Source organism: Amphichorda felina, assembly GCF_050947745.1.
Source record: "Amphichorda felina strain 45539 chromosome Unknown scaffold_2, whole genome shotgun sequence".
Lineage (NCBI taxonomy): Eukaryota > Fungi > Ascomycota > Sordariomycetes > Hypocreales > Bionectriaceae > Amphichorda > Amphichorda felina.
The window spans coordinates 1020806-1047655 of record NW_028145048.1 but is presented as its reverse complement, the minus strand read 5'-3'; the positions used below and the strand labels follow the sequence as shown (position 1 = coordinate 1047655).

At 56.6% G+C, this 26850-nt stretch overlaps 9 protein-coding genes across 9 annotated transcripts; 7 read left to right on the top strand and 2 right to left on the bottom strand.

The window, feature by feature from the left end:
* Nucleotides 1-1758: 1758 nt before the first annotated feature.
* On the top strand, nt 1759-2797 carry ACO1O0_001883 (uncharacterized protein; the record flags this gene model as incomplete). Its single annotated transcript, XM_083191362.1, has 2 exons — nt 1759-1877; nt 1900-2797. The coding sequence occupies 2 exons, from the start codon at nt 1759-1761 to the stop codon at nt 2795-2797; spliced, it is 1017 nt and encodes a 338-aa protein (XP_083052576.1).
* Nucleotides 2798-3175: 378 nt separating this feature from the next.
* On the top strand, nt 3176-3991 carry EFM7 (uncharacterized protein; the record flags this gene model as incomplete). The annotated part of the gene is made up of 1 exon (XM_083191361.1): nt 3176-3991. The coding sequence occupies one exon, from the start codon at nt 3176-3178 to the stop codon at nt 3989-3991; it is 816 nt and encodes a 271-aa protein (XP_083052575.1).
* A 608-nt stretch (nt 3992-4599) lies between these two features.
* Nucleotides 4600-5478, top strand: ACO1O0_001881 (uncharacterized protein; the record flags this gene model as incomplete). The annotated part of the gene is made up of 1 exon (XM_083191360.1): nt 4600-5478. The coding sequence occupies one exon, from the start codon at nt 4600-4602 to the stop codon at nt 5476-5478; it is 879 nt and encodes a 292-aa protein (XP_083052574.1).
* Nucleotides 5479-9460: 3982 nt separating this feature from the next.
* Nucleotides 9461-10699, top strand: ACO1O0_001880 (uncharacterized protein; the record flags this gene model as incomplete). The annotated part of the gene is made up of 1 exon (XM_083191359.1): nt 9461-10699. One exon carries the CDS (start codon nt 9461-9463, stop codon nt 10697-10699), a length of 1239 nt encoding a protein of 412 aa, XP_083052573.1.
* Nucleotides 10700-10741: 42 nt separating this feature from the next.
* ACO1O0_001879 (uncharacterized protein) lies at nt 10742-12152 on the top strand (the record flags this gene model as incomplete). The annotated part of the gene is made up of 3 exons (XM_083191358.1): nt 10742-10745; nt 10770-11696; nt 11815-12152. 3 exons carry the CDS (start codon nt 10742-10744, stop codon nt 12150-12152), a joined length of 1269 nt encoding a protein of 422 aa, XP_083052572.1.
* A 1171-nt stretch (nt 12153-13323) lies between these two features.
* Nucleotides 13324-14456, top strand: ACO1O0_001878 (NAD(P)H-dependent flavin oxidoreductase; the record flags this gene model as incomplete). The annotated part of the gene is made up of 3 exons (XM_083191357.1): nt 13324-13366; nt 13434-14245; nt 14319-14456. The coding sequence occupies 3 exons, from the start codon at nt 13324-13326 to the stop codon at nt 14454-14456; spliced, it is 993 nt and encodes a 330-aa protein (XP_083052571.1).
* Nucleotides 14457-14625: 169 nt separating this feature from the next.
* ACO1O0_001877 (uncharacterized protein) lies at nt 14626-16514 on the bottom strand (the record flags this gene model as incomplete). The annotated part of the gene is made up of 2 exons (XM_083191356.1): nt 14626-15331; nt 15400-16514. 2 exons carry the CDS (start codon nt 16512-16514, stop codon nt 14626-14628), a joined length of 1821 nt encoding a protein of 606 aa, XP_083052570.1.
* A 747-nt stretch (nt 16515-17261) lies between these two features.
* Nucleotides 17262-20261, bottom strand: ACO1O0_001876 (mediator complex subunit 13 C-terminal-domain-containing protein; the record flags this gene model as incomplete). Its single annotated transcript, XM_083191355.1, has 1 exon — nt 17262-20261. One exon carries the CDS (start codon nt 20259-20261, stop codon nt 17262-17264), a length of 3000 nt encoding a protein of 999 aa, XP_083052569.1.
* A 2432-nt stretch (nt 20262-22693) lies between these two features.
* ENP2 (ribosome biosynthesis protein ENP2) lies at nt 22694-24631 on the top strand (the record flags this gene model as incomplete). Its single annotated transcript, XM_083191354.1, has 1 exon — nt 22694-24631. One exon carries the CDS (start codon nt 22694-22696, stop codon nt 24629-24631), a length of 1938 nt encoding a protein of 645 aa, XP_083052568.1.
* Nucleotides 24632-26850: the final 2219 nt, after the last annotated feature.

Genomic DNA, 26850 nt, shown 5'->3' with positions numbered 1-26850 from the left:
AAAGACGACCTCCAGGAGGGGTTCGGCTATGAAGCCGTCCATCGACCCTGCGGGGCTGGAGAGGATGGATTCGAGCCAGCTTAATATCGTGTCTAACCACGACACAGCGCAAACCCCCATAGAGATGGCTAGCACCCATATGCCCTCTATAGAAGAGATGCACTCGTACGGTGCCGCGGGAATGACAACCGCGGAGAACTCGTTTAGTTCTCACTCCATGATGTTTCCCATGTTTTCTCAACCTATGCAGTCTTCTATGTTGCATGCGGGATCCTCTAACCCGAGCACCAACGGCCATACATCGCCAAAACCGAATGGCGTGTCAGTGCCAGCACGAGGAGGATGCTGTGGAGGTGGAGCCAACGGAGACAAGAGCCAAGACTCATCTACCTCGAGGGGACCATCTACGCCTGTGTCGAATGGCAACAACTATTCGACAAAGCAGACTGGGAGCTGTTGCTCTTCCAATACTGTTGACTCGGATAACAGATCCGCCCCTAATGCCACGAATCAACCTCAAGGGCCACATCCATTCCATGGTATGATGATGCCGCCTTTCCAGGGGCCTATGCCGATGGTGAATGGCATGTATCCCTTCTTCCCACAACCAACCGTCTTCACCTATCCACCTCAATACGGCACGTACATGCAACCATTACAACCCGAGCAATGGAGGCAAGTCATGGCAGCACTCAGCTTTGGCCATCCCCCGCAGTCGAATGCTTTCAACAACATGACTGGAGCTGGAGTCGGAACCGCCCCATACACACCTCCTCCACAAGATTCACCCAAGAACACCGGAACTTCGCATCAATGCGACTGTGGCGAGGGATGCCAATGTGTCGGTTGCGCTGCGCACCCGTACAACGAGGCTACGCAGAACTATGTTCGGTCAGCCTGGAACAGTATGATGGAGGAATATCCTAATGGAAACGGGAACTACTCCAGCAATGGAACTTCACAGGACGTCTCCGCAAACCACACGCCCAGCGAGACGAGGGCAGCATCAACAACACCGGCTGACGTCAGTGGCAATGGGACGACTCCGAAAACACCGTCAGACGCAGCGTCTGTCCTGACCGAGGAACAAACCCTATCAGCAAACGACTTTTTCTTCGTCAGCTACCCGTTTGGCGACCCTTGTGCTGGAGACACGGCCAGTTGTCCCTGTGGGGACGACTGCCAGTGTATTGGCTGTGTAATACACAGCAACCCAGACCCGTCACAACCGTCACAAGCCTCGGAGCAATAGTTGAATTACCGGGATTAGTAACTCCTATATTGGCTAATCTCTCTAAATATGCGGTATATGTTGGGATGTGCAAGGCAATGTAGATAGGCATGGACTGGCAATTGTTAAGCTGAGATACCCCAGGGATACTGTGAGCAAGAGTCATAGATATTTCCAAAGCAGAGAATGGAAAATTACCACTCAATATCCACAGTTTCTCAAAGTGATATAAAACGCTGTGAATTGGTGTATTTGTATTGTCGAGTTTAGCATCCCCAGTGGTGTGGTGATATCCACACAGTGTCTAATTATTTTGACACTGTATCTTTGATCACATCTAAAGGTGGCACTGACGACGGTTCTTCCTACCTCCTAATAATATCCACTCAACTTTACCATCAAAGCCTCGCGGTGCCAAGAACCAAGGGTATCAAAGTAACCATGGCAAACAACTACGAGACCTTAGAAAGGCACGTGCCACAACAAGGCTCTCCATCTCAAGGATCGCGCAATGATAGATCGCGTCGATGGGACAGCCCAGACCAGATGAGCCGCGACAGGCCTTCTCGAAGTCCGGCACACAAGCGAAGGAGGACTTCCCACTCACCAGAAAGGAGGCGGTCACGATCGCCGGGGTCGAGTCACCGTCACCATCACCACCACTCCAGGAGACACCATCACTCGTCCCACAAGCACCGGCACCGCGAGAGGAGCGAGCCTGCGGCCGCAGACGTGTCCCTCCCATTCTCAGCGCGCGCCCTGAAAAAGGGGGACTTGCCGATGTTTAGGCCCCTCTTTGCCTACTTTCTCAGCCTGCAGAAGCAGATTGAGCTGGAGGATCTGGACGAGCGGGAGGTCAAGGGCCGGTGGAAGAGCTTTATCGGCAAATGGAATCGTGGAGAGTTGGCAGAAGGGTGGTACGACCCGGACATGTTCTCGCGCATCGCCGAATGGGAGCCCGAGTCTCGACCAAGGAGCCCCGAACCGCCAAGCAGGCGGGACGTCCGCGGGGAGGAACATGAACCGCCGGTCAATGACAGCGATGATGACGACTACGGGCCTGTTCTGCCAGGCTCGGCGGCTGAGTCGGCGCGTCGTGCCGGTCCGGGAATCCCGTCCTTGCAGGACCTGTCTGTCCGCAACGAGATGCTCGAGGAGGACAGGGAGGAGGATCGCCACGCGCTACGGGCAGCGCGAAAAGCCGACCGGGCCATACAGAAGGAGCGTCTCGACGACATCCTCCCGCGGGCGGACGCGGGCACGCGCGAGCGCAAGCTAGAGAAGCGCCAGATGGTCAACGACAAGATGCGCGAGTTCCGGGACAAGAGTCCCGGAGGGGTGGAGGGCGCCACCGAGGGGGAGCTGATGGGGGGCGGGGACTCGCTGGAAGAGTACAAGAGGGCCAAGCAGAGGGAGCAGAGGAAGAAGTCGGAGCGGGAGATTCGGCGCGAGGAGATTGAGCGGGCCAAGAGGGAGGAGATAGAGGAGAAGAGGAGGGCTTGGAGGGAGCGAGAGGAGGGGACGGTGAGCATGCTGCGCGAGATTGCCCGGCAGAGATTTGGGTGAGGTCCATCAATCCTTGGTCGTGGGCAGACAATATACAGCGTGATGAGAATGAATGCCTTGTTGGCAGGTGTCGCTGATCGATGTGAGCCTCAAAGTGAGGCTTCGCACTGTGAGAGCGGGTCTCATGGCAACCTTCTCTCAAGTGCCTCAAGGTCAAAAACTTGCAGACGACAGATGTTACTAAAACTCCAGTCAACAGCCAGCTTTCACGCAGCAGAACGACGGGGATTTACTCAGCATCTCGGTTCCTCGGAAATTTTGCAACAAGCCGGGATCTGTAACATCCGGCGGCATAATTGACTTCGCTTTGCCCAACCACAGCGACCCCTCCTCACATCAAGACCGGCAAAAAGAGAATCTTGAAAGACAACATAAGCGATGGATGACAATGACGACTATGGAACTGGGGGCCTCATGGATGACCCGGAAGACTACTACCCCCCCACACCACCGCCCACGCAGCAGACGTACACCATGCGCAACGGCAAGCCGGTGACGCTGCACCTCGTGGGCGCCAGCCCCACCGAAGCCCACGTCCTCTGGAACGGGGCCAAGATCATATCTGACTACTTCGAGGACGACCCGTCACGCGTGAGGGGAAAGACGGTGCTGGAGCTGGGCGCGGCGTCCGGACTGCCTTCGCTCGTGGCAGCGATCCTGGGCGCCAACAAGGTCGTCATGACCGACTATCCGGACGTGGACCTCGTTGCCAACATGCAGAAGAACATTGACGAGTGCGACGAGACGACAGAGCCGCGGGGACGCATAGCGGAGGTGATCGACGCCGTGGGATTCGTCTGGGGTGGCGACCCGGAGCCGCTGCTGGCACGCCTCCCCAGTAGCGAAGGTCCCGAGGGTAGCAGCGGCAAGACGACACCCGCCAAGTTCGATGTGCTCATCCTCGCAGACCTCCTCTTCCGGCACCGGGAGCACCCGGACCTGGTCAAGACGATCCGCGAGACGCTGCGGGCGGGCCCGGATAGCGTGGCGTACGTCTTCTTCACGTCGTACCGGCCGTGGAAGAAGGACCTGGACATGGCCTTCTTCGACGTGGCGCGGGATGCGGGCTTCGAGGTGGAGCAGGTTGAGGAGAGGAGGCTGGAGAAGCCGTTGTTTGAGAATGACCCAGGCGATCTAGACGTTCAGAAGACGGTCAAGGGGTTTACGGTGAAATGGGCGGCGTCTGCGTACTAAGGGGGAGTTGAGACCACTTGATCTTATTGTAATGAGGTTTAGACATCATCTCTGAAGAGATGTCCTATCTGGATAGAACAATGCCATAGATCCAACCCGGACATCTTTTCCACCCGTCACTGCCAGACCGTGGATTATTCTCATGATAGCTGTTATCATAGCCAAGTAGCCAGTTCCCTCAGCCCAACCGAGCATTTGAAGAGTCCTTGCCACACCAGAACAGAAGGGGGCGTCTGGACAGAGGTCAGATCGGAGATCTTCGATGAGAAATCGCCTGACAACTACGAACTATTACACGCACATGTATCAGTACCTACTTAAGTATGTGGGGAAACGATGCGATCTATCCGCAGCTCCGACTGCAACGTTGCGTATATATTCTGACGATAATGCAGCAGACTAACGCCACAGCGAAAAGAGCCGACGCTTATTTATTTGCATTCATTATGTCATATCGTGAGGGCGCAGTGTTCTGTGATACCATGTCGCCTCTCGCAACTTGATATAAGTTCCCCTCTTCACACCCCTTCCCCTCTCCTACCCCTCAACCCACTCGACTCCAGAACACCAACGTTAAACATCCAAGCATCCATCGCCAAACCGCCAACATGCCTGCCCAGAAATCCACGCCCCATCTCGACCAGCTGGAGCGCGACGGCTTCGTCGTCATCAAGTCCATCTTCAGCGGCGAACAGCTCGCCGCCCTCCGCGAGGCCGCCACCAAGGCCACCGAGCTGGGGCGCAAGGGCCAGTGGCCACATGTGCGCACCGTGGGCAAGCAGTTCCCGCCGTGGGACCCAGTCTCCGAGAAGGGCATCTGGGGTGTGCAGCACCTGATGAACCCAGAGCTGCCCGGGCACGCCGTCTTCACCGAGGCGTACTTCTCCGAGGAGATCCTGCGCATCGTGCGCGAGCTACTACAGTGCAGCGACGAGGACCTGATCATGGAGCTGTTCAACATGCTGGTGCGGCCCGAGGAGGAATTTGAGCTGCGCTGGCACCGCGACGACATCTCCGCCGACGCATCCGCGGCCGACGAGATGGACCGCCTGTCGCGCCCGGCGTTCCACGCCCAGTACAACCTGGCCCTGTTCGATGACGACTCGCTGATCCTGGTGCCCGGCTCGCACCGCCGCGCCCGCACCGACACGGAGCGCGCCGCGGGGCCCTTCGAGAAGACGCTGCCCGACCAGTTGGTGGTGCGCCTGGAGCCCGGCGATATCGCCTTCTACAACAACAACATCCTGCACCGCGGTGTCTACAGCTGCGCCAAGGAGCGCATGACGCTGCACGGGTCAGTGGGCCACGCCGGCGGGAGCAAGCTGCGCGCGCGCAACGTGCTGCAGCACGGCGTCGGGCCGTGGGTCGGCGGGTGCGACTTTGGCCGCCTGGGTGAGGGGGACAGGAAGAGGGCTGAGGCCATGCGCGAGAGGCTCGTCAAGCTGGGGGGCGAGAGCGGCGAGGTCGGTTACTCGCTCCAGGGCTAAGGGACCAGGCGGGCGATGGGACTTACGAAACAGGCATGTTTGCTACCTATGTATGAAATATACCTCGGGCTGGAGAGTTTCAGTTCTCCTAGGAGCCCTAGATGGGATGTATTTAGCTTGAATGATTTGCAAGGCTCGCTGTGTTCATCATGATGGTCTCTCTGAAGGTCGTGGTGAAGTGCCCATGACTGGACTTACTAGTCCAGCTAGGATCCCCAGAGATGCCAATGCAAGGAGGGATGGCAATCAAATACTGATGGCATTGTGATTGCTTCCCAGCCCAAAACAACCAGAGGATGGGTTATGCCGTGGACAAAATTAGAGATTTAACCCTGTATGTACTTCGTACAGGGGACCCTTTGGACATCGGTCCGACCAGGCTTCCATTTTCTTCTTCTTCCATCGATAGCATCCGTGAACCCGACAACTCGATCTGGGGGTCCCTGTTGGGACCCGTGCCGATATTCTTGCGGGGCTTAGAAACAAAGTCCTGAGAAGGAACCTGCTTCCAGATAGCTAGACCAATATTCGTGGTCCCATCCCCCCAGGAATTACTCTTAACCTTACGACTTGTGAAACAGGAGTTGCCCGTCTCCCCGCGGACATACAATTCACGGTGTCATTGATTCCAAATTCGGCAGGGAATAGTCAGACTAGTTTGGAGAAGCAGGGCTCACATGCTTCTCCGACGGGTCGCTGGCACAAGAGAAGGCTGTTCGCAATAAAAAAAAATTTGTTGCCTAGGCAAAAAAATATTCCCGAGGGCGGGAAGCCCCCGCTCCCTTGTGAAGTTTCGCAACATTTGTCAACTCGGGCAGATATCGCGGCGAGATCTGGCCGTCGTCGATACCTCTATGCGCCGCGCCGTATAAGCGACCCAAACATGAGAGCAGAAAGGGGAGAGTGATATCTCCAGCCCCCAAGCGTCCGGAGAATTCTGGGCCGCGCGGAAGTAAAAAAGCCCATATGGTACGGTAATAAGGCGTGGATGAGGGCGCCCGGGATTGTGGAAACGGGGGAGAACACCCCAGGAGCGAAACCAGAGTACCTTACGTATCCGTATTGGTATTCTGCACCAATGACAGGGGTATGAGGAGGGGAGAGGTTTGGGTTGGTGTGGTGAGCCGTGCGATGCGGGGATGGTTGGAGCGATTTTTTTTTGGGCGTGGGTGCGTGGATGGAGGGTTGGAGCGGTGCGGTGCGTTGGAGAGGAGGTTGGGGTTCCAGTTCCTTCCAGTGGGCTGTCAGCAGCCTCAGCAGCCTTCCATGCTACAGCTGTGGTGGCCTATGACTACAGCCCCCATCGCTTGGTTGCGCGGATTTCAAAGACACAGTATCCGTAAATCACGAGGAATCGGTTTCGTTCAGGGAGCATGCAGTCAGTCTCCTGCCCCTTGCTGCTGCTGCAGCCGGATAATGGGCTTGTGGCATGTTGGGTGGTCCATGAGGGAGGGTCCTGGCTCCTGGGGATTTATTTAGGCGGTTATTATTGCCAGTTATTGCTAGAGCCCAGAGGGACGTTGTTTCCCGGATACCCGGCAGCGTCTCCGTGTGCATCGTGGAGCTGCCATGCTATTACGTAGTACGGAGCACCGCCGTGCAAATTGCAATGCATGCCTAGCCCTGGACGCTGCTGCCGAGGGCACAAACGACCTGAAACTTGAATAAAGGATGAAAAGACCGTGGTCGGCCTGATTCGGAGACGGTTAACGGAGTCGTCGTTGGAAACGTGGGAAGCTAGTGCGCATTCTGGTGCAACTGTGCTGTGCTGAGGGCTGAGGACCGTGTGACAGTGCGACAGATGCTACTCCAATGCGGAGTCGAACCCCAGATTGGGCTGCCCCATGGGGGGAAGGAACGCCCGCCATCAAGCCCCACATGAGGCATCCATGATCCATCTCCCTGACTCCCTCTCCAGGAAATACCAGGCTCTCCTGCTTTGCCCCCCCCGGTGACCTCGTTCTCTCGTCCTGCAGAGGGCCCGACTAAGGGCCCGGCCAGTCTGCATCCAGTCTGCATCCACCGTCCACCGACCTGCCCCGCTGCCCGATAGCGTGGGATTGCTGGCAGTCGGCATTGCACGTTACCCTCGTCTCCAACGACCAATTCAAATGGTCCCCGACGTGACTGGCTGAAGGTTACCACCTACCTACCTATCAACTGGTGACATTTTCCGTATCCGTACAGAGGACCAGAGCAGCAGCAGGAGCGCCCGAAGTGCAAGTCGCATTTGTCGTGGTGCGTCAGTGCGTCAGTGCGTCGTGTCGCCTCCCTTCTAGGTTGCTGCTTCCCTTTTGCGCTGCACTTCCCTTTTGCGCTGCGCTTCCCCGCTCGAGAGATACAACTCCCAAACTCGCTCCCCTCCCTCCGCAGCCCGTCCGAGGCCACTTCAACCACTACGCGCGCCCTCGCGATTCCACTGTTGCTACGGAGTACTGTTGCTACCCATCATAGTAATCCCACGTAAGGTGCTCCGCCCGAGTCCCGTCCCGTCAGCATCCGCCCTCACCCGTCCGCCTCCGTCCGCCCTCCGTCACGTCCGTCGCCGACGTCTCGCATAAGGTAGGTAACGGTCCACTGCCTCAAATTCGTGGCTATTTCCTGCTCCTCTGTTTCCCCGGATTTTTACTCCTCAGCCTCATCTCGTGGGCCTTGTGCGTGTCCCTGTCTGCTGGGGCACGCGACCTCTTTCTTCCCCCCATCGCCCATCTGTTCAGCTCCCCCCATTGAATACTTGGCCTCAGCTCAACACATCTTCCACTTTCTCGCCCACGACGTTGGGTCCAAGGGAGCAGATCCACCTCTTAGCTGCCTGTCGTCTATCCCACCAGGCCTCTCATTTCCCCCAACCCAACTTCCTGTCCTCATGTCGTCCTGCCCTCCTCCTGTTCAGCTCTCGTCGCCGACCTGTGCCATCTGGCTCTTCTCCGCAGCAGCCGCGAGCACCTAGCGGCCAGCGGAACAGGCACTTCCCCTCGCAACTTTCTCCCCGCCTCCGCCTGCGCCTCCCCAGTCCGTCCCCAGCCCATTCTCTTAGTACATACATATTAGTGCTTAGCACCCGCTTCAACGCCCCTTCGAACGCCCCTTGGGCCACGAGACCGCCTGAAGTGCCCCAGACGACGCCAGTCGACATATTCACTTCCTACATCCTTCCTACATCCCTCTAGATTCCTTTGCATCCCTCTTCCCTGCCCGGCCAGCCCTTTAAACTGGTCACCTGGCTTCCCCGCTCCCCTATTTCCCCGTGTTCCCCGTCTTCTCCGTGCGCCAGGGACAGACCCAACTGACACCTGCGCAAAGGTGACTTGGCTGCGTCGCTGGCATCCTCGACCATGCTGCCAATTCAGTCCCTGGACGGCTCACCTCGTGCGTCGGGAGGGACGGCTGGGCCCCTCCCTGGCTCCGAGTCCGGGGACAACCGCCAGCAGAAGCCAAAGACATTGCCGTGCAAGTACTGTAGCAAACGCTTTAGGTCAGTCTAACACTCACTTACTGGACGCCCCGTTCTCCCGCACCAGTGCATCAGTTTGCCTAACAGTCACCTCTTAAAACCCAACAGACGAGTCGAGCATGTCCAGAGACACGAGAGGACTCATACAAAGGAGAAGCCCTTCCAATGCCAGTGGGACCGTTGTGGGAAGACATTTGGCCGTCGGTAAGTTGCTTTTCCTTTTACGTCTTTCATCTAGATGTAACAGCCCATGACTTTTGCCGCCCTTCCATCAATTCTCATTCCTCATTCCCCATTCGACAGCCAATATACACTCTTCCTCCTCCCCACCCCCACCACCACCCGCACGGGACCACTTTGCATCATATTGCTCCTACTACTCCCTCCACAACACCGCGAGTCTCTGGCATCCCCGTGACTGCTATTACTTCTACTGTTGTTTCTTTTATTATTTGCTGCTGTACTGAGGGATTAACCATCGCATCCTCCCTCTTCTCCCACTGTTCTCCCCGGCGAAAGCATGCTTACATGGACATTAGTGATCTTCTCGTGAGGCACGAGAAGCTCGTCCACCTCAATGAGAACAACAAGGATAATGGACGCCCGAGGAAGCTCTCCTCCGGCCCGGCTCACCACACCTCGCTTTCCGATAGCCACATCGATGCCAGTGGCTCCATGGGACTCCACCGCCCCCTTGCCCAACAGCCCCAAGCTCCGCAGCACCAACCACCACCACAACATCAGCACCAACTGTCGCAGCATCAGCAACAGCCTCCACGCCAACCGCAGCCTACCCAATATCACCCAAACCATGTATCGCCACCCGGCAGCTCCTCACTCTCCCAAGACCCACGATCAGCTTCGAGGACGGCGGCGTGCAACTTGGACCTACTGTCGGATGCGGCCCTTGCGAGCGAGGTCAACAGTATACCACCGATTGGGGGAGACTCGTCGCAAAGGCATTCAGTCCCAGCAGCAAGAGTAAAGGGATATGGGGACAGCGTTGGTCAGTATTCTGACCGTCCGCGCGAGGACCAGCATTCCTTGGCCCCCGCATATGCCCCCCCCGCACACCAGGGGTTCCAGGATGACTACAACCTCTTCTTGGATGATTTTGCTCCTACGCCGCACTTCCTTCCACCTCACTTCGAGCCAGATCAACAGATGAGCTTATGGTCACGTTCGCCGGCGAACCGAGGACCGTCTAAGCCATCGTCGCAGTATCCATCCCGCTTCGGATCTCTTGCCCCTGACCATCGCGAGCCGCATGAGCCTGGAACTCGGAACGATGATGCTTCCCGCGCGCAGTCGCTCCGCATCTCCATTACAGATCACAACACCATTAAGAATCGACTCGACGAGTTCTCGTCGGTGCTCCCCAACGACTTTGTCTTCCCGTCACGCCACACTCTTACAAGGTTCTTGGAAGGATACATCACCGGGTTCCATGAGCATCTCCCTTTTTTGCATCTGCCTACCCTCTCTCCCGTCGATATTGCCCCCGAACTGCTTCTGGCCGTTTTGGCAGTCGGTGCACAATACAGGTTCGAAAGCAATCGAGGATATGCCCTGTGGTTTGCCGCTAAGGCCGTAGCCATGGAGCAGATCCGCCGAAGGCACAGCTCTGAGATGAATGCCCTCCTACCGACTCCCGCCGCATACAGCCCTCACTCGACGCGTCCATCGCCGAGCACTACTTACAGACACTCGTTTGCCTCTGCTCAGTCGGAGAGACCCATCACCCAAGATACCCACCGCGAGCCCTAGTAGGTTTACTATGTAGTGGAAATATATATACGAGTACTAACAATGCGTAGTTCCCCTAATACTCCTCAAGCTCGCTTGGAGACAATGCAGGCTGTCCTACTGCTCTTTGCAGTCGGCCTCTGGGGAGCCAAGACAATTCTCCACGAATCTCTTGCGCTGCAGAGCCACCTTGCAGTGCTCATCCGCGAGGAGGGGCTAACAGTGGAAACAAGCCAAGCAGCGCTTAACGACTGGGAGGCCTGGATCCGACTGGAGGGGGCGACGAGGACAAAGCTCATCGCCTTCTGCTTTTTCAATCTTTGCAGCACAGCTTATAATATGCCCCCTCTTCTCCTGACATCAGAACTCAACCTCTACCTGCCCCTCCGATCCCGCCTCTGGCGAGCAGAGAGTGCATGGCAGTGGCAAGAGCTCCGGCAGTCGACACCGATAGCAGAGATCACTGTCCACGAAGCCTTCTCCCGCCTCTTTGGCCGCACGAACCAAGGAGTTCCATCGCAACTCTCGTCCCTTGGAAACTACGTCCTTATACACGCACTACTACAGCATGTGTATCTGCTGAAGCAGACTTCTTTTGCAGCCGGATCGCCATACGACGTCCATCGGACCTTGAAACCGGAAGATGTGGAAGAAGTGACACAGGCGCTCCGCGTCTGGCAAACCAGCTTCGAACACCGGCACCAGCTCCGGGCAGCCGAGTCCGGCCACTTTGGCGGCACAGACTCCATACCAGGGGGATCACTAGCCTACAACGCCTCGGCACTGCTCCGCCTTGCCTACATCAGACTTTACACCGACCTCCCACCGAGTCGGGCACTGGAGACTAGGGACACGATGCTGGTTGCATCGTCTCTGAGTGCCACACCGTTGCTCATGCGCAGCCTCAGGTTGCATCGGGCTGTGTTCCAGGCCGTTCACGCTTTGTCCATGTTGGTCAAGGCTGGTGTCAACTATGTTGCACGTACAAAGTCATCAGAATGGAGCATACAACACTCACGTAAGACGATCCTATTCCAAACAGAACAGTACCCAAACCCAAGGCTAATCATGAATAGTGTGCAACTTTGAGTGTGCAATCCTCCTCGCAAAATGGCTCCTCACCCTAGCCTCCATAGGCCCATCCGACCCCCCCGCATCGCCCGAAGAGAAGAACCTGCTCGAAACAGTCCGCCGGATGCTCGACGAGACGGAGTTTGCCGTGCCCATCGACCCGTCGCTCTCTGGGCCCAACCTGTCGTCGGGTCAGATGGAGATGGCGACGAGCGACAGCGCTAAGCTGCGGCAGCTCGCTGTCGCGGTGGTCAGGCTGTGGGGGGAGACATTCAAAGGGACACACATCTTTGACGTTGTCAAGGTTATGGGCATGAGCCTGGATGGGTACGCAGATCTTCTTGAGAAGCCACGGGAGAGGACCCCACTAGGGAGACTAGCCCCCGAGGCCGGCATGGCTTGAGATCTCCAGACGTGATTGGGAGATTTGCCGGGTTCATAACCCTGCCGGCTTATGAATGAATGATGATGGCCACTCAGCCTGTTGATATTGTATCGCGCATTATCATCCACTCGCAGTACAGCTGCGTGAACGGAGCGTGGATGACGACTGATCTGTATTGGAACGAAGTTATACCCAAGGCAGAGCGTGAATAGGGCATTTCAAGGACGAAATGCTGTAGAAAGCTGAGGATTGATGATTGTACGAAGGCTTGGAGGGGGCATATGGAGTAGCAGGTAAACGAGGCGTCAAAGGACGGGGATCTAAAATACCATTATTTATCTATATATTCATTATTATTACAGATGTTCTTCCTTGTTGGTATTTGGATCATTCGGGCTTCTTTCGTAGAACGAGGTTGCGGAGCAGAGTGAAAGCGGCACCGTTGTTAGTACATCACCAGTCGCCTGCCTCATACATAGTGATATATATATATATCACTTGATCACTTGGTCAGGAGTAACAGGGTGTTGTACCTGCTGACCACTGGACTTGCTTACCAATGATTCATTAGGCGACATGTCTGTTTCAATAATATCTGTAATTGATCCACCACCGAAGTTGACCAGCTAGTAGACCGCTGCAGAGCCGAAAGGAATTCGGGTTTGAGGCTCTGAAAGCCGCGAACTTGGAGTTGAAGGCGATGGTGCCATCAGGCAAGCAATGCTCCGAGGTCGACGAAGTACATTCCGTTACCAGACCGATGAAGGCCGACTGGTGGCGCCAGCCAGTCAGCGTCACTTCGCCGCCAGCCAGCGCCAGCCAGCGCCAGCTAGCGCCCACTGGCAAAAACAAGGATAACAAGAACAGCGAGTCGGGTTTCTTCATGTGAGAGCCACTTCTGTGGAGAAGGAGCGCTGGAAGGAGCGGTGCTGCGGGGCCGAGCCGACCGTGGCTGTGTGGGGAAGTTACCTCGGCTTGGGATCGTGCGGGCGAGGGAAGGAACCACCCGAATGACCAACCACTGAGCCGCTCCTCCTTCATCCCTCAGGAACCCTGCGACTGAAATCTGTACCCTTTTTATGTTCGGCGTCTCTTTGTCTGGCTTTCCTTCTCCTGCTTCCGTCTTTCTAGTGTATCGCGACCACGCGCCCCTTTCTTCCACAGCTTCATCCACCCCACAACCACGACGATGCCTCTTGCGACAGAGCTTACCAAGCGGCTGGGCATCCGGGGTGAGTACAATGGCCCCCAGATCTCGTGGATTGATTTATCCAGCCAGCTGACCGTGGCCGAATGCAGTGCCCGTCGTCCAGGGCGGCATGATGCACGTCGGCACCGCCGACCTCGCCTCAGCCGTCTCCAACGCGGGCGGCCTGGGAATCATCACCGCCCTCATCTTCCCCACGCCCGCCGCCCTGCGCGAAGAGATCCGCCGCTGCCGCAAGCTCACATCGAACCCCTTTGGCGTCAACCTGACCCTCCTCCCCTCTCTCGTGCCCCCCGATTACGGCGCCTACGCTCAGGCCATCATCGACGAGAAGATCAACGTCGTCGAGACGGCCGGCAACTCGCCCGGCCCCGTCATCAAGCAGCTCAAGAAGGCCGGCATCACAATCCTGCACAAGTGCACCTCCATCCGCCACGCCCAGAGCGCCGTCAAGCTCGGCGTCGACTTCCTGTCCATTGACGGCTTCGAGTGCGCTGGCCACGTCGGCGAGAGCGACATCACCAACTTCATCCTCCTCAGCCGCGCCCGCCAGTCCCTCGGCGTGCCCTTCATCGCCAGCGGCGGCTTCGCCGACGGCTGGGGGCTCGCCGCTGCCCTGTGCCTCGGCGCCTGCGGCATCAACATGGGCACCCGCTTCATGTGCACCATCGAGGCGCCCATCCACGTTAACATCAAGGAGGAGATTGTGCGCGCCCAGGAGACGGACACGACGCTGCTGCTGAGGCGCTGGCGCAACACCAGCCGCCTGTACAAGAACAAGGTCGCCGAGGAGGCGCTCAAGATTGAGCGCGAGAGCCCCACGGGCAAGTTTGAGGAGGTGGCGCCCTTTGTGAGCGGGAAGCGTGGCAAGGAGGTCTTTGTCAATGGCGACCCCGAGTTTGGCGTAAGTATTTCCCCCACAGAGGCGTATCCGTTTGCATCATCTGCGAGACACCATACTTACGATATGTGCGTAGGTCTGGACAACGGGCCAGGTCATTGGTCTGATCCATGATATCCCCACATGCAGTGTGCTTGTCGACAGAATCGAGAGAGAGGCCGAGGCGGCTTTGAAGGATAGACTTAGCCTGATCAGGCCGGAGGCAAAGCTGTAGACATGAGAGCGATGCGCTTGATATTGTGCAAATAGAAGAAGCGACTGTGCATCTATGGACTAAATAAATCAGAAATCTAGTTACCTTCTATACATGTAATCTCTATTCGCCAACGCCATTCCAATATGTGCTGCTAACTGTATCTATTACTGGGCAACTACCGTCGTAGCTATGCTTCTTTCAGTCCAGAGTAGGCCGAGTCGAGACGACTCCGATTCGCAGATGCTGGGCCGTGAGGTTTATGCCGGTGCTGGTCCCGCAGGACGGGGACTCCCTGCTCCTCGGGCATCCACTCATTCTCCCTGCAGAGACTGACACCCGTTTCCGTAAGGGCAACTTTACCTCGCGGCGCCCCCACGCGCCAGCCCGGAGGAGCCGAGCGGCCCTTGAGGTCCCTCCCAGTCACATCCTCGGCTAGCTTGAGGCCTACCTCGGTGACGGTGCCCTGGAGACCGCAGTAGAATGTGTCGGAGAGATCAGACGCCTTGGCCAGGGCGTGGACGCGGCCTGAACCGCCATCCTCGAGGTACAAGGTGGCATCGGGCCGCCAGATGTCCTGGCGGGACCTGTCGTGCCAGACGCAGGAGGCATCGCCATGGGGATCGCACTGACCGGGGCTGTTCCCCACGTCCAGCGCCTCACCCCGTCTGAACGGCGGAGCGGGATACGGCAACTCGGAGGAGCAGGGGAGGATGTCGGTGTGGTGGTACGACTTGGGGTACCGAAAGTCGTAGAAGCGGATGCTGGCGGCAAGGTTGCTCCCCGCTACGAAGCGCTGGGTCCCGTAGACGAGGAGCGAGCTGCCTGCGTCGTAGGTGCTCCATCGGTCGCGGTACACGGCATCGTATGGAGACGGTGTGCGGATGTCGAGAAGCCTATCACATGGTCAGTTTTACTCACGGCGTAAACATTATCGAAGACCAAAAAAAAAGGAAATAAATACCTGTAGGTACCGTCGTCCCACGCACTGAGCAGGAGGCTCTCACTGCTTCCATGGCCAACCGTCTCGATGGCCCTGACCGTCGTCTTTTCGCCTCTGGAAATCTCGGACTGCGACGCCACATACTCCAGGGCGCTGGCGTTCTCCGCGGCGTCGAAGAAGTCGAGGCCGGTCGGTGTGATCTTCGCCCACCGCAGTGGACGACGGCTGCCGCCCAGGGCGCAGGCGATCGTGTCCCTGCCGAGGAACTTGGCACATCGGAGGAAGGATATCTCGTCCCACGCACCGTCTTGCGAGAGATCGTACTGGTCTGCTGGCTCCAGCGTAGCCGGCTCCGTGTCGTTGAGATCGTGGAGTGTCATGGTCGAATCCCTGCAGCTAGCGACGACGTTGGCCTCGGGGTGCCACTCGGTCCAGGCGAGGGCTCTCCGTCCAGGCGACTTGCGAGATGAGGCATGTCCGTTCACACTCTCCGGTTCTCTCAGAGCGAGGATCTGCGTGGTGCTCCCAAAGTCCTCGCCCGTTGCCCGCACGAGCTTGAGCTCATCGTTGGCCCTGCCCACGATAATCTCCGGGGACGAAGGGTCCCGGTCGACGACAGACACGGCTGTGACATCGCCGAACCCGCCCATGTATCCAGCCTTGTGGCCCTCGAGGCGGAACCACTGCTCCTGGCCCTTCCCCCGCGCGGGGCCCAGCCTGGCGACGAGGTCCTGCCCAGCCCCCCAGGCAACAAGCTCATGGTCCAGCGACGACAGCAACCGCGCGCCTAGCGTGGGGTAAAAGGACACAGACTGCCTCCCACGGGGCCCCCCCAGCCTCGGGCCCCTCTGCGGCTGCTCGGAGAAGTTGCGCACCAGGAAGCCGCGCTTCTCCCAGCACCGGTCCAGGTAGGTCAGGCGGTCGGCCACGGCGCTCCAGCTCGTCGCCCCGTTGGAGGGGGCCCGGAGGGACGGGAAGCCGCGCCTGGCGAAGGCCTTCCAGCCGTCGCGCTGGACCAGGTCGTGGGTGCGGCGCGAGGTGGCGCTGAGGGTGGAGAGGTCCCTGGCGGTGTTGAGGTGGCCGATCACGTCGAGGATGAGCTCGTCTGGGAGCGTGTCCAGCGCCGTGGTGCCCATCTTGTGGGGGCAGTGAGAATATCTTTGTAGCGGGTTCTTGTGTAAGGTATCATGAGAATCTGCAAACAAGACAGGCCGGCTCTTCGGGTCCGGGTATCTAGATATATTTACTCGTATGGAGTCTGGCTGCCTGCTCGTGGGGGGATAGGTGGAGGACGCGGGATACAATTAACCAGAGGGCGGCTCCATGTTGTTGGAGCAAGAGGCTAGACTAAGACAGGGCGTGTCTGAGTCACTTGTTTAAGACGAAGACGAAGTTCTACCCATAGAATTGTAAGATGGTGGCTCGGGCCAATGCAGAATTCTTGAGATGGTGATGAATTTGAGGTCTCAGGTCTTGACTCACCAAAAAGGTCAGTCAGATTATGCGTCATAGCGGGGTCCCCCCACTAACTGCGATTGAAATGCCCCCGATTCACCCACCAAACCCAAGCAGCGCTCTTATTTTAGTACTCCGTAGCATGAGTAGTATTGAGTACCTATATAGGCAGTAAGTGGCCCATGCTTCCACTGGTAAATATGTACCATACGTAGCATATGCTGCCTAGAACTAGCATCATGCGTATATACATGAAAATCGTTCGAAGAAGAACCTTCGCCATGATAATACTCTTCAACCAATCCAGCCTGTGATCCCAAAATGCTGATGTCTCCAGTGCTCAACGCCAAACACCTCATCTCATCTTGTGATCTCGCCCGCCTACCAATGCTGGCCCCCAAGTGTCGCTCGATTCAGCGTAGCGAATTTCACATAAGCATATACAACGCCCGTACAGCCTTCTCCGCTGCTGCTACGTGCCACGGGCGCACGTCGGCCTCTTTTCCCACCACGCCCCTTGCCCGGGCCAGCGTGCTCAGGGCCCTGAAGTTGCTCAGCATTTCCCTTAGTAGAGGCTCGTAGGCTCGCGCCGTCGCCTCCGTGTGCACGAGGTTGACCTCCATCACGACCGGTGGGTCCTCGATCTTGGTGCTCGTCTTCTTGATCAGGTAGCCACTGACCAGGGCAGGCTGGAGCTCCAGCGGTGTGGACGCGTTGTTGAGCCGGTGACCAACTACGGCACCCCAGGTCTGGTCTGTCACGTCCAACAGGGCCGTGTCGGAATCGGACTCGCCCCCTGCGTCGGCCCCTGGGGTCGGTGCAGCTGCGGCGCCAGCATCCCGCATCGGCGTGGCCGGCGTGGTGCTCTGCTCGGGCGAGACGATATTCGTCTGCGGTGTTGAAACAGGCGTGGTGTAGAACCCGACTGTTGATGGAGGCACCTGCACGGTCGGGGGCAGCAATTGCAGGGACGGGCTCGTGTCCACCGTCATAAGTATCATGACTATGTTGGTATTGCTCTCAGTCCGGGCCAGGTCGGCCCAGAACTCAATCTCACGGGGCCCCATGTGACCTGATTTCGTGATGATGACGCGCCAATGAACTTTGCGGTAAGAGATAATCTCCAGTGTCGACTTCCATATCTCATGAGCAACCTCATGCATCGAGGTGGAAAGGGGGCGGCCTTGCCTACCCAAACAGTACGAGGCCGTGGCTTGCTGGCTTCCTCGGTCATCGGTCCAAGCTGCCGTGACCCATCGTTCGTCCACGCTTTGAGCATACGCTACGTGGATGCACGAGTTCTCATGGATGAGGGAGGCCGACGGTGTGCTTGTGAGCTTGAAGTCAATCATCCGCGGAAGAGCCTGCTCGAGGACAATGGCAGGGGCTGGCACCGGTCCACCAAACATGGTGCATCGGTCGTATGCCTCGATACACAGCCTGGCAAGATCAGAGGACCCCGTCATTACAAGGGAAGTTGGTGAGGATACAGCGTCTGCCGACACCAATTGCAGCACCAGCTCCCGCTGAGCGTGCTCCTTCTTCTCCAGGGGCCGCCAGTAAGACTCGACAAACCGCTGGAATGCCAAGCATGCTTCCACAATTGTTCCTGGGTTGCTCGGCGTGTAAACCATGAAGACGACAAAGTTGGTCTCCGTGGTCGACAAAGACGACATGGCAGCTTGCAGCACGTCCATACTCTCAATGAGCGCGGACCCGTGGCCTGTTACACTGGCATCTGGCGAAGTGGAAATCCTGTCGACCTCGAATGGAACTAGGCCGGGCTCTAGTTCGGCGGACAATGGCAGCTTCTCAAAGCTTCCAAGCCTGAGGAGCTCATACATACTCTTCATCCTCTCTAAGAAGGTCCTAACATTGTCCATCATACCTGTCCAGCCAGGGAAGACGCACAGAGCGTGTATGTTTTTGCTCCCAGAGGCCGGTGCCAGCCCCAAGCTTTCCCAGAATGTAACTGCCGTTGGCAGCACAGAAAGCTTTGATTCCGCCCTCCGAACCTCGAGATGATGGCAGGGAATTGGATACAGATTGCTTGGCTTCAGTTGTTCGGCGTTCGGGTCTCGGCCAGGGACGGGACGAGGCTTCAAAAGCGCCGGTTGCCCCACTAGAGGGACATCCTGAACCTCGAGAAACCCTCTCAGTCGGGTTGACTTGGCCCGGTCTAGTGACGACGGCGTGACACTTCGGAGGACTCTCAGCGAGTCTCGTGCGCTCGTTGCCAGGCTCTGACGTTTGTTTCGAGCTACGCAAAAGCTCTCGTCGTTCTTCCCGGTGTCTGAGATATTCAAGAACCCGCTGGCAGCCTGCTCAGTAACAAACTGGGCTATGTTGACCACATCCTGGTCAGTAAGCGGTATTTGAAATGGAAGAGGCTCCGGATCGAGAAAAAACTTGGATAGCTGGATCTCTGGAGGCTCAGGTTTGGATAACCTGGGCAATTCTACTGCCAGTTGCTGGTCGGGCTCTTCCACGGCGTCGACATCTCGGGAGGAGGTGGCCTGGGATACAACATCCTCGTCGAAGGCCGTTCGTTTGAATATTGACTTGACTGGTGAAGTCACATCGTCCGAGGTATAGCTTGTGTCATCCTCGTCAGATTCCACACTGCTTGGCTCATCGTCCGATAGGGATCCGGTCCCCCTCAATGGGCTAGCATGAGGCGTTGGAGCCTCAAGAGCTGTGAGTCTTTTCACCAGTGCACCGGATGGAACCGGAGGTTGTTTCAGCTTCCGGTTACGCTTGCTGTGGCGTCTCAGATAGTTAGTTTCAGGAAGAATATTTTGCTGGTGCACAGATTTGTGCTCTTCCAACTTTTTCTGATCGACGGCAAAGAAGCCGCCTTGCTCATATTTCTTGTCAATCAAAGGTAGCGTTGGACCGAAATCAATCTTCTCAAAGACACTATTCTTTCGTCGAGAAGTAGGCATAGCACTCGGCTGGTCGCTTGTCACACATATTGACCCGCGGACCCGCTTGAAGACAGTCTCGGGATCGAAAGGGCTGGCGCCTCTCTTTGAAGCAGCTGCCTTCTCACCGGCGGCATTGGCATTCTGAGGCTCGGCCAGAAAGCCCCTAGCGTGCTTCAATTCGGGTTTCATGAACTCCTCTGAGTCCTGGGATGGCGGCATTGCAGATGGCGTCTCGCTACTGGTTTGGGGTTCATCAATCTTGGGAGGATGTTGTTTCTGTGGGCTGTTGTTCACGGAGGTGTCGAAATCCGGCATGGTGAGATCCATTTCCCCTGGATGCTCATCGAAAAAACTAAAGTCGGCCTCTGTAATATCGTTCTCACCAAACATGTCGCCCCCTCCCATTAATACATTTTCGGGGTCGTCCAGAAGATTATTGCTGTCACTGCGCTCCCTTTTGGCATCGGGGTGGTCCCATATCTCACCATCAGGATTCGCCATTCCAGGTCCTAGATCTTCAGAGTCGACGGGCGCAGTTGCTGATAGATTATTCCTTGGGGTAGAGACTGCCCCATCAAATGTTGGCGTGATTCCACTGAGTTGTTGGACACCATCCGGGGGGGTTGGGTACATGGTGCCCGCAACAACAGTGTTGGGTCTGCCCAATGCAGCAGGGGTGTGGCCGCTACGGTTCGGCGCTTGTGTCCCATGATTGTCCGTTTCCATAGGTGCAGGGACTGAACGATCAGTTTTCCGTTTCGAAAGCTGCTCTTCTCGATCTGCCGCTGTGTGTAGCCACCGGCCGGCGCTTCCAAGAGGGTCATGACTCTCCTCATGACTGTTCAAAACGGTGTAGCCCAAGCGGCTTGCTGATGAAGCTTCCAAAACCCTTTGGCGAAAACATAGAGGCCTGGGCCATGAGATGGTCATCATGGCAGGTGTGTCCTTGGACCGCCTTGTGTCACTCTTGTTTGCCTGAAGCCGACGGCGGGGGACGCCAATATTTACCCACGGACAGCCCTCCAAGAAGGAGGAGGGTACACCGCGAAGTTGAAGTGCCTTGATACAAGCTTGTCTCCACATCCCCTCGTTGGCATCAGGTGCGCCGCGAAAACTTAACGCTCGAGTGTCGGGGCTCTGAGCGAGACTTGCTGTGCCCAAATCCCCGAGTCCAACCGAGGGGTTCGTCGCCTGTATCCCGAATGGAGCCGCAACGATATTCTGCCCTAAAGAGGTGAAGGCCGTCGCAAACACGTTGTCTAAAGGCAACAGACCTTTGCACTGAGAAACCTTGAAGCTTACCACGAGCGAGCCGAGAGTGGTAAGATACGCCGCGAAGGTGCCTACGACGGCATCATGATCAGGGAGTGAATCTTGCCCATCTTCAGCTGCTGCTTGGTTAGATGGAAGAAGGGCTGTCCGGTAGTTCAGCGGGATAGCACCCATAGCAGGGCAGAAGGCGGTGGAAAAGGCCAGTATAACTGCGGCTATGAAATTCTCGTATGCTGTTTTGTAGGGCACCTGTGGATTCTTAGGTTCCGCACTCGATGAGTCAGGAGCTCTCTCCTGGTCATTTGAATTCAAATTAGGGTTCTGAGGAGATGCATGGGTATGACGCTGCGTGTGCTCCAGGCCAGGGCCTGCAGAGGAGGAGCTCGCGGGTGTATTGTTCGCCGGCGGTACTGGAGAGCGGCCCTTCTGCAGAGTCAGAGGCTGGAATGCCCCATCCTCGGCGACAGATAGAGTGTATCCGGATACATTGAGAGATGTATCAAGGTCGGCCCCAGCCGCATCGGGCGCGGCATCTTTCTCCCTTATTCGGAAATACCATATCCCTCGACGGGTCGTGTCGTAAAGTACGAGATGTCCTTCATCTCTCAGGGTGCTCTCAAGCTCGATGGCAGCTGAAGCAAAGGCGTGGGACTGTTCGGACGACGGTTCGTATAAACAGAACGCCACAGACGAGATGTTATTCTACCCGAGTTAGCATTAGAGAGCTCTGCCGAGTCGAGGCGACTTACAATCACGAGAATGTTGGTGTCATGATCGCCAGTCTCCATTTCGAAAGCTATGCATTTGTGCTCAACGCTCGTGTTCTTGTTTGACGGAGGCTGCTCGGCAACCTAGCCTCTTCTTCAGCAAGGGGGGCTAGGAACGGCGTGATAGAGCGTCGGAGTCGCAAGTCGCAGTATATATGTTCGTAGTCGTTGGCATTGGCTTCCTGGACTCCATCTCCACGAGTCCAGGCGCAAGAAGGGGTGTTCAGCACGGTCGTAAATGCTGTGGATATCTGGGAGGTCCAAAGAGACGCTCGTGCAGTCCGAACACGGGGCAGCGACACCCGTCAGATGGGGAAGCAAGGTATAATACGGCACGCAATGGTGGGGAGCCTTGATCGTGATGAGGCGACGACGGAAGGGGAACGAGGATTGACGCAAGCAGGCCGAGCGCGCGCAGTGGAAGAGCGCTGGGTTGGTAAAGGAGAAGTAGCTGCTGTTCGTGGTTCAGACATGGGCTGGTCAGCCAGATTCCAGACGCACGAAAGCAGGCCAATCTCCACCCTGAGCTTGTCGCCGACTCGGGGCGGCAGAACGGCGCGTGAACCTTCCAGCGAGCCAAGGCCAGCCAGGCCAAGGCCAGGTGAGGCTCGGTGAGAGAAGGCGCTAACATGCCCAACAGCCCCAGTGCCAGAGTGGGCCAGGGTGCTACGTGTGGGGTCTTGGCACCGCTGACCGAACCGTGGCGGGGCCTGGATTTTTTCCTTCACCTTGATTTTTTTCTGCCGCTGATCTCCACGAGTACCAGGGTATCGGCCCAGAAACTTTTTGTACTCCGTGCAAAGTACTATTACCGACCTTCGTTTTGGTGGGATAATTACCACTCGCAACCCAGTCACAGCCTTTATAACCATCGCACACACCCGACTGTCGGCCATGAAGCTTTCGAATCCGGGGACGGTCCCCGTCTACACCGTCTCTGGCGCATCTACTGCTCGTCCCCTTCCAGACTGGCTGGCAAGGCGGCGGAAGCGCAGCTTGAAGAACGACCCCGAATACCAGAATCGTGTTGAGCTGCTGCAAGACTTCGAGTTCGAGGAAGCCAGTAACTGCATCCGAGTTAGCGAAGATGGAGACTGGATCATGAGCACTGGCACCTACAAGCCGCAGATTCACGTCCACAACCTTCCCCAGCTATCGCTATCCTTTGCCCGGCACACGACCTCGCTCAACCATACCTTTGTCCTCCTCGCATCCGATTATTCCAAATCCCTCCATCTACAGATCGACCGGAAACTCGAATTTCACACTCCCATGGGCTGCCACTATGAAGCCCGTCTTCCCCGTTACGGTAGAGACCTGGTGTACGACCGCCAATCCACTGAAGCGCTGATTCCCTCCGTGGGTCTCGACGCCGACCGGAAAGGCGAGGTGTTCCGTATGAACCTGGAACAGGGCCGATTCATGCGATCATACCAGATTGAGGTCGGGGGCGACGACGAGTTGGGCGGTGGCCTACAGGGCGGTGTCAACGTCGGCAGCGTCAACACGGCAGCGATTGCGGAAACCTCTCACAACCTCCTGGCTTTCGGAACCTCGGTAGGAACCGTCGAGTTTTGGGACCCCCGCTCCAAGTCAAGAGTCGCCCTCTTGGCCGGCCACGAAGGCGAGGTGACGGCCTTGGATTTCAGCTCGTCAGGGCTGTCGTTGGCCACTGGCTCCTCGACAGGCATGATGCAAATCTTCGACTTGCGACGACCTGTTCCTCTGCTGAAGAAGGACCACGGCTATGGTTTCCCAGTCAAGAATCTCATTCACATGACAACGTCGTCGCAAGAGAAGAAGATTCTGTCTGCCGACAAGCGCATCATTAAGATTTGGGATGAAGCCAATGGCGACCCCTGGACGTCTGTGGAACCTGTCGTGGATCTCAACGATGTGACTTGGTGCAAGGACTCTGGCATGATTCTCACAGCCAATGAAGGCAAGCAACAGCATGCCTTCTTCGTTCCCCAGCTTGGACCGGCGCCCAAATGGTGCTCCTTCCTCGATAACCTAGTGGAAGAGATGGCGGAAGAGACACGGACGGAGACATATGACAACTACAAATTCTTGACTCTACCAGAGCTGAAGCAGCTCAGCCTGGATCATCTGGTTGGCAAGTCCAACCTCCTACGCCCGTACATGCATGGATACTTTGTGGCATCCAAGCTGTATGATCAGGCGAGACTGATCACCAACCCCTACATGTGGGAAGAGGAGAGAATGAAGCGCGTCAAGGACAAGGTTGAGAAGGAGCGGGCCAGCCGAATCAGGGGTAACAAGAAGGTCAAGGTCAACCAGAAGGTGGTGGACAAGATCCTCAAGAAGCAGGCGAACAGGGACAAGGTTGACACGAGCGCTGGCATTCTCGGAGACGACCGATTCCAGCGCATGTTCGAGAATGAAGAATTCCAGGTCGATGAGAACAGCCGAGAGTTCCAGGTTCTCAACCCGAGCACAGTGGTCGAACAGGCTGTCAATCCTGGTGCTCCCACGAGATATCAAGGCCGGGATTCAGAAGACGAGTCCAGCTCTGCAGAGGAAAGCGACGATGAAATCACAGGACTGCCCAAACCTCGTGACGAGGTGGTCATGCGAGTATCGTCAACACAGAATCGTGGCGGGCGTATCAGAGACACCGCACTGGGCTCGCGACAGCAGAAAACAGGCCGTGATCAAACACAGCGACGTGAGGTTGTTGGTGATCAGCAAATCACATTCACGCCAGCCTCGAGGAGGAGGAATAGGCCAGAAGAAATTGAATCCGCGCCAGCACCAAAGCCAAAGGGTAACCGGAGGAGCGCCAGCGGCAACACGTTCAGGAGAATGTAATACCCGAATATGGGCGGCGAATATATATACACGGAACCAGATATCTGAGGCTACTGATCGGGGTATAAGACCAAAAACAAACTCGAAACAAATCAATCATTCTCGGGGACCATTGCCGAAGCATGGCCCGGTGCGCGTCACACCAATCTACCAGCTCCAGCCACCCGTATCCTATTTCCGCCCCTTCGCCTCGACTGTTGTCTTGCTCAACCCTTTTTCGACGTCTCCCGATCGCCACTTCGGCGTTGGTGGAACGTCGTCTGGGATGCGTGCGCGTCCCCAGCGAGTGGAAGAGGTTTCAGGGTCCTTCAATGACGCAGGGAACTCAGAGCGCCGGGGGGTCAAGGCAGTTTTGACCTTCCGGGCAGACCTCCGAAGGGTTTCTTTCATGGTCCATTCGCGCTTCTTAGCAATGAAGAAGAGCGTGCCAGTGACGACTGCAGAGAGTCAGTCCATGCTGGGAGTCCATGGGGCCTGGGCACTACTCACTTCCAAGAACGGCGACAACAACCACAACAACCACTATGGCGACGAGGCCGCCTGTTGAGATAGAGACAGAGCTGCCGGAGCTGCCTGAAGCACCTGCCTCAGTACCGGATCCTACTCCTGGAGCAGTAGTGGATCCCGCATCTCCAGGCATGTCAGAAGGAAAATCGTCCCTAGGCAGGATCATTGTGTCTATTGGCCGTTCCAGATAGCTGGATCAGTTGGAAAGAGATGGGAAATTGTAGGGAGTTAATGAAGGAAAGGATTGTCGTTTTTGTGCCCAGCACTAGTAAAGGAGTGAATAATGAAAGATGAGGCGCGTACGGTGTACATTGACGACCACCCGTTGTATATATCATTTCTGTGAAGCCTTCAAGCCCCCCTCAATCCATCCACATTGAGCGTCCTCTCCCTGTACACAAAAACTTTATTGCCGCCCAACTCAAGCATTGGCTCCCCTGATCGAGAAATTGAGTCGCATTGCTGGGTAGAATTCCAGGAGCTGGGAAGCAACACCACAATGATTGGCGAGAGGTGGTCGCGAAGCGCCAGCCTACAACACCGCTAGCCAGGCACGCAGCCAATGAGGGGTCAGCACCGGTACCGCACTGACATTATCGTCACACATATGCATCGTGACGGATCCCTTTCTCCTGTGACAGCTGCCGCCACTGGGGTGACAGGAGACTGGCTGTTGCCAGTGTGATGAAAATACACGGCACTTGGTCCTCATCAAACTTGAACACACACGTGGGTCGACCAGGGGGTTTGCTCTGCCAAACTCGACCTCACGAAGCGCCGACGACGACGGAGATCGTTTTGCGGAGGGAGCATGGTGAGACTGTGAGAGGGCCCTGCACGGCGTGGTGCGCGACACAATATCACTGTGATACGGTCTGAGTGCCAGATAAGCGACACCATTGTGCTGCTTTGCCTGCGAGACTCGTCTCTTCGCATCTCTTCGCACTTTCCACACTGGCGCAGACAAGTCTTCATGACGAAACTGCCCGAAGGCCAGCAGAGTGCAGGGAGTTTCTTTCCTTGTAAGCTCTTGACTATAGGGAAACAAAGTTGACATATTTTGTTGAGCTGTCCTCCGGGTAGGCACTACTAACCCACCTGAGCATAGAGACCTGATATGGGATGTTGATCGGGCAGGCGTTCCTTCTCCAGTATACAGGTGCTTGCCTACTAGTACCCTGGATAGGTCAACCGTGACTGCTCCTGAAATATGCTAACCGTAGGGCTAAAACCACCCGACAGTGGTTGTGCCAAACCCTTCGAATCTGCAAGCTTTCCGCGTGTTGACACCATCATCTTCCAGTCCCAGTGTCTGATCATTTACTCGACCCAAACCCCAGTGAGGTCCTATTAGACCTCGCCTAGATGCTTGACACTTATTTCTCTGCCCAAACTCCGCGTCCCCCAGACACCGCTCAATCCTCTGTCCGAATCTTCTGTGAGGTCTGCCATGGCCTCCTTGGTCCATACAAGCCTCCAGCAGGTGTCACCGTGTGCCGCAGGCTCCATGGAATTTAACGATGTGGTCGATGAGAGAGACTTTGATTATCTGTCAGAGGTTATTCCTGAAACACAAGGGATGGGAGGCATTACTCCGATCGAGTCTGCTCTCAAGAAGTTCAGTCCACCCAAGAACGAAATATCTAAATCAGCCTTGGCAGAGGGTTTCAGCTGGCAACCAAAAAGGCCTACCCGACCCGGACAGTTCTCTG